Source organism: Oryzias latipes, chromosome 23 (assembly GCF_053564925.1).
Source record: "Oryzias latipes strain Hd-rR chromosome 23, Olatipes_Hd-rR_3.1".
In the NCBI taxonomy this organism is placed as follows: domain Eukaryota; kingdom Metazoa; phylum Chordata; class Actinopteri; order Beloniformes; family Adrianichthyidae; genus Oryzias; species Oryzias latipes.
In genome coordinates, this window is record NC_136259.1 from 27,127,192 (window position 1) to 27,133,191 (window position 6,000).

Sequence of the window (6,000 nt, forward strand, 5' to 3'; positions counted from 1 at the left end):
GGTCATTTCGCTTCCAGAATATATTGAAGTTCTCAATGTAATGGAATCCTTTGGAAGCACACTCTCTGGAGAGCCAATTGTTCAGCTGAAACAGACGGCTGAACTTGAGTGACACCCCATCGATGTTAGGAAGAGGTCCACTGATGAATGCTTGAACCTCTACTTTGTCAATCTCTTCAAATAACTTCATGAAGTCTTTTTTCAAACGTTCAGATTGTTCTTTTTTGATATCGACAGCACCTACATGGATGATTATTCGTTTTACTCCTTGGTACAAGACTTTAGATAAGAGTCCTGTAATCACTGGAACAGTAGAACTTGGGCAACATAAAGTTTGCATTCTTCTGTGGCTGACATTACTGATAGCGCCATCTCCAAGCAGCAGCGTATCTCTGACCTTGACGTTTGGCACAGATTTTCTTTCTGCCTGTGCTTTGTTGCCAACATTATGACTCCTATTCTGTGGTCCAATTTCACTTCGTTCTTTAACATCACATTGTGTTAGCTGTAAAAATCTGTTTGTGAGCTTTATTTCGGATGTTCTGTCATCTTTACGCTTTGGCTTGACACAGAGTTCCTCTGCTCAAAGTTTCGGAAAGGACACATCACTCAGGTCTATGTCACTGTTATTCTTCTCATTTGTAGTAAGAGCAGGCTTCTTACCACCCGATGTTACTGGAAGGGTCTTGTGAAGTCCATTTTCAGTTTCCAAAGTAAATATCCGTGTTTGTAGCTCTTTTATTTCTTGTTGGTAGATCCAACAGCGTTCACAGTGGGAGTTTGTTTTTCTTCCTCTTCCGGACATGTCGCTGGCTTGTCAGACGTAAAAATATTGATTTGTATAGGTGGAAGTCACAAAAAAGGATGACGAGTCTGATATTCCAGGAGATGTGGATGAGGTAAAATAATTAAAAATGATTAATTAAATGATTAAAAAGCAAATAAAGCAGGAAGCGGCAGGAGCAGGGGAAAAAGCGCCTGCACTCTTTTGCAGGGGGAGGAGCAAAAAAAAAAAAAATACAGAATCAAAGATGGGCAGGTCAACTAATTTACGATTGACTAATGAATTTGTCAATCAAACTCATCAGCAAAACAGGCGTACTCGCTTTCAGCTAATTGAATAGCCTCTTAGACTTTCTCCAAGCTTTCACACAGGTGACCAAAAAAGCCCCGCCCATCTTTGATTCTGTACCTTAACTCTCATTAAGTTTTTCATCAACATTTATTTAAAAAAACTCAAATTTATTTTCTTGCTGTGACAAAAGGAGTTTGCTGTGACCATAGAGCTTGCTGTAATGAATTTGTGTGTTTCTACAGATGAACATGCCATCAGGTTTGTCCCAAGAGAAAATGGAGTTCATTCCATTGACGTTTGCTTCAATGGCTGCCACATCCCTGACAGCCCTTTTAAGATTCGTGTAGGAGAACCAGGACAAGTGGGTGATCCTGGTCTTGTGTCTGCCTATGGAACTGGCCTCGAGGGAGGAACCACAGGTGCAACCACAACATTTTTAAATTTTAGGTCTGTTCTAAAATATTGAACTAAGTTTAAATGCTGTCCTGTTTCTTTTCAGGCAATGTGTTAGAGTTCATTGTCAATACTTGCAATGCTGGCACCGGAGCTCTGTCTGTGACCATTGATGGACCATCTAAAGTGAAGATGGACTGTCAGGAGTGTGCTGAGGGCTACAAAGTATTCTACACTCCCATGGCTCCTGGGAACTACATGATTTCCATCAGATATGGGGGTCTCCAGCACATTGTTGGAAGTCCCTTCAAAGCTAAAGTGTCAGGTGGGTCAGCTGCTGCTCATCCTGGCATTTTTTATTGGGGAATTTCTATTCAATTTTTATTTAGATTGCCCAAAATTACATCAACAGTCGTCTCAATGGGCTTCCTATTTCCTACTCATAATTGTGAAGTAAACATTAAATCATAAGGATCATGAATACATAGAATTCAACAGGAAAATTCAAAACAAAACTAAATAAGTACAATAAACCAATATAAGAGGTGTTGTCACTGAGTTAAAAAAAAAGGTTCATACAAGTAAACAGTTGATCCTTTGTTTTTTATATATGACAACATGACAATAGTTGTAGAATAAAATTGAGATTAACACAATTTAAAAAACACGCTAATTTGTCTGTAATTAATTAATAACAATTAACACAATAATGTGACACTCCTAAAAATTTTAAATAAGCTATTGTCCAAAGAGCTGGAGAAGGTGTCTGAGCAAATAAACAAGATTTTTGTCTTTGCTCTTTGTTAAAAAATATATACATTTGTTCTTTTTCTATTGTAAATGAAGTTCTGTTGCTTTCATAAAGTTATACTTCTCAAATGCTACTGACTTGTGCATGCTGTTGGGGTCTTCTGAGTTAGATATTCCTCCCTGATCTCTGCAGCTTTGATCTTCTGGTTAATTACTGAAAAATGATCAGCTGTGGCACCATTTAAACAACATGTAGTAAGCCATGTTCTCACTTGTAACAATACTGATCGCTCTTTAAACTTTTTGCAGGACCCCGTCTGTCTGGAGGACACAACTTGCACGAAACGTCATCTGTTCACATGGAAACATTTAACAAGTCTTCAGCTATGGGCAAGAGTTTTGCCTCTTTACCAAAATTTTCCTCAGATGCCACTAAAGTCATCTCCCATGGTGCCGGCCTGTCAAAAGCTTTCATTGGTCAGAAAAATGCATTTACTGTAGACTGCAGCAAAGCAGGTGGGAGCATTGAGCTTCTAATGTTGTGGAGAAAAGAAAAAAATATATACATCCTCGATGACACTGTTTGTGCTCAACAGGTATAAACATGCTGATGGTTGGTGTCCATGGTCCCATAGCACCCTGTGAAGAGGTATACGTTAAACACATGGGCAACAGGATGTACAACGTGACATACACCGTTAAAGAACAGGGCAGCTACATCCTCATTGTGAAGTGGGGGGATGAAAGTGTCCCTGGCAGTCCTTTTCATGTCACCGTCCCTTAAAACTGAACTCCTACTCTTCTTTTCAACATGCAACCACACCCTCTGTAATGCACTGGATATTTTTCTGTTCCTCTTCTTGGGGGCAACTTTGTTCTGGTGACAATATTCTTCTGCAAAGCAAATTGTTATTTTCAACATTTACAGTCCTGGATGGTCTTATTTCCAAGAAAGATATCCTTTGAGAGGGGCATCAAGATGTCTTCAGTGCCCTCTGCTGCCTTGGTCCTGAACCAAAAGACTGTTAAAAGCCAAGTTAAGGAGTTGTTCATTTTTCATGTGAAGGTCACAAACACACCAGGAAGCTAGGTCTGAGGAAATAAATGTGTACAGTATATTGTCATAAGTAACCTCATCACATACAAATGTAAAATTTATATCAATTTAATGTCCATATAAGCTCTGGATTTAAGGTCTGAAAATTACTTGAGTATGTTTTTAGCAATTTAAATATCTGAAGAAATTAAAAAGATTTTTTTTCCTGATGGCATTGTGTTCACAGTCATTTCAACCATCCACATAGGTGGCTGTTCTGCATTTGAGAATAGTTCATGATTTTTTACTAGGCTAAACATTTAGGTAAAAATTTAACATCAGCACAAATATAAAAACATCATGTTAAGTTGTGCTCATAAGTTTACACATCCTGGAAAAAATTTTGATTTCTTGCTCATTTTTCACAGAATAAAAACACAAAAATTGTTTACACTCAGTGATTGTTTGAAGCCATTTATTGTCAAAAATTTCAGTTTTTACCATTTATTGTCAAAACATTGTGGAAAAAAAGGTCTGTTTAACATTTTTGAAATGATAACGGCAACAGAAACTTCCTAAATGACCCTGTTCAAAAGTTGATAAGACCACAGGTCTTAATACCTTGTATTGTCTCATTTTGCATCAATAACAGTCTCCTGTGGTCATTGTGGGTGAGATTCTGTCTTTCTGATCTCTTATGGTAAAGCAGGGTTAGGGTTAGGGTGAGGGCGAGAACTCCACGCTGCATGCCTAGTGTCCTCATATGCACAGGGTTAAAGTTAGGGTTAGGGTAAGGTTAGGGTTAGGAGTTAGGAGTTAGGGTTAGGGGTTAGGGTTAGGGGAAAATAACCTGTCTCCCATTTGGGAAGGGTTAAGGTTAGGGTTAGGGTAGGGTAGGGTTAGGGTTGGGGTTAAGGTTGGGGTTAGGAGTTAGTGTTATATTTATTTGCACTGGCCAACTGGCTGAACACAAATAAAAGTAGACCTTCCACTGAGGTTTGATCCTGGGTTTCCTGGGTGGAAGGCCAGTTCTTTCCAGGGTGTGCTACCAAGACCTGGTGGAGATCTAAGAAACGGAAAACCCTCTTATTCACTTCATATGGAAAAAATAAATAAAAAAAAATATAAATAGAGTTAAAAAAAAAATATGTATACAAAAAAAAAAAAAAAATTAAACTTTATTGAACTTTATTGAGGAATAATAATAATACCAGTGACAAAAAAAGGGGGGGGGGTTTGTTTAAGCAAGGTAGATGTATTATATTTAAGAAAAACTTGCTTTTGTTTAGTGGAAAGAAAAAAGGGGTTTTCCAAGATAAGTGCTATAAAAAGTTAGTATTAAAAGTGCTATAAGTTGTAAAAAGTGCTAAAATCAATATGAACACACAAGAAAAAATATATGTACAGCATGCTAAAAGCAAGTAATTCATAAGGGGTTAGTATAAAAACAAACAACCATAAAATCTTGGAGAACCTTAAAAGAGAGGGAAGAATATAACAGGAAATGAAATATTATGCATATTTTTTAGACTAAGGGGGAGAGGGGATGTGAACCCTAAAAGTTTGGATGCCAATTATCATGTCAGGCGTTTTACCAGTTGAGCTATAAGCTGTGAGGAAGCTGGTAGGGAAAGGGATAACTGATGATAAATAACAGAGAAAAAAAAAAAGGGGTGTGTGTGCGTGTGGAGATGGGGTAGGGGGCAAGCGCAAAATTAACACTGTGGCGGGGAGCTGAAGCCCCCGGAGTGGCCAGATGTGAAGTTTTCAATCTTCATTTAGGCCATCCGGGGCCATTGTCCCAAGCCTCCGGATCCAGATCTTTTCCGCTCTTTTTCTCTGTGCACATGTCCATCTGTCGTTATGCTCTAGTCCAGAAATCATTAGGTGAGTTGTGGGGTGGGATGTAAAGTGAGAAACCAGGTGGGTGGTGAGTCGACCTCCCCTGATATTATAAAGATGCTGATTTAAGCGTGTTTGAATTGAATGTTTGGTCTCTCCGATATAATGCTTATTACAAAGGGTGCAGGTGATAATGTAAACAACATTTGTTGTGTTTATGGATAGTGGGCCTGAAATTGGATGCAATGAGCCGGTTCTGGTATTACGGATGATTTTTCTGAATTTGTAATGGTGATTTAGTTGTGGTTGGCGTGTGCTTTTGTTTCACTGTAAAGGGATGTGACTAAAAGAGATTGAAGGCTTTTATGTTTTCGAAAGGCTGATATAATTCTGAGATTGTTGAATGCTGGATGGTGAGCCTGTGAAGATGTGAAATTCCGTTTGATAATACGATGGAGACCTGCTGATTTGTGAGAAAATGTAGATACAAATGGTACCAATTGTGAAGTAGAAGATGGGGGACATGATAAAGAAAGTGAACGAGGGTCGGGTTCTGGGACCTGGGCAGGGGGTGGGGTGGACTGAGAGCGAGTGGGAGTAAGGGAAGCCAAGGTTGATGATTTTATGGATCTCAGGAAGCGTTTTGAGTAACCCCTGGTCCGGAGGCTTTTAAAAAGGATACTGGTTGCAGAGTGAAAGTCAATGGGGTTGGAACAAATTCGATAAAAATGGATGATTTGGGATTTTATAAGACCTTTAAAGGTATGCCTAGGGTGATAACTGGTTTTATGCAGAAGTGAATGCGTGTCTGTAGGCTTGAAATAGACCTTGGTCTGTATAGTATAGTGCGTACTGTTGGTGATTTGGAAAAAGACGGTGGTGTCCAGAAAGTTTATTTGATGGG

At 38.9% G+C, this 6,000-nt stretch overlaps 1 protein-coding gene across 9 annotated transcripts in view; it reads left to right on the top strand.

Moving 5' to 3' along the window:
• LOC101166705 (filamin-C) overlaps positions 1-3,484 on the top strand; it is a 146,771-nt gene extending 143,287 nt beyond the window's left edge. For all 9 annotated transcript variants that reach the window (XM_023952378.2, XM_078941625.1, XM_023952374.2 and 6 more), the window contains 4 exons: positions 1,318-1,494; positions 1,575-1,793; positions 2,528-2,734; positions 2,815-3,484. In XM_023952378.2, the coding sequence (XP_023808146.1) occupies positions 1,318-1,494; positions 1,575-1,793; positions 2,528-2,734; positions 2,815-3,002 (791 nt within the window). In that variant the 3' untranslated portion in view covers positions 3,003-3,484. The remainder of the gene's footprint in view (positions 1-1,317; positions 1,495-1,574; positions 1,794-2,527; positions 2,735-2,814) is intronic.
• Positions 3,485-6,000: the final 2,516 nt, after the last annotated feature.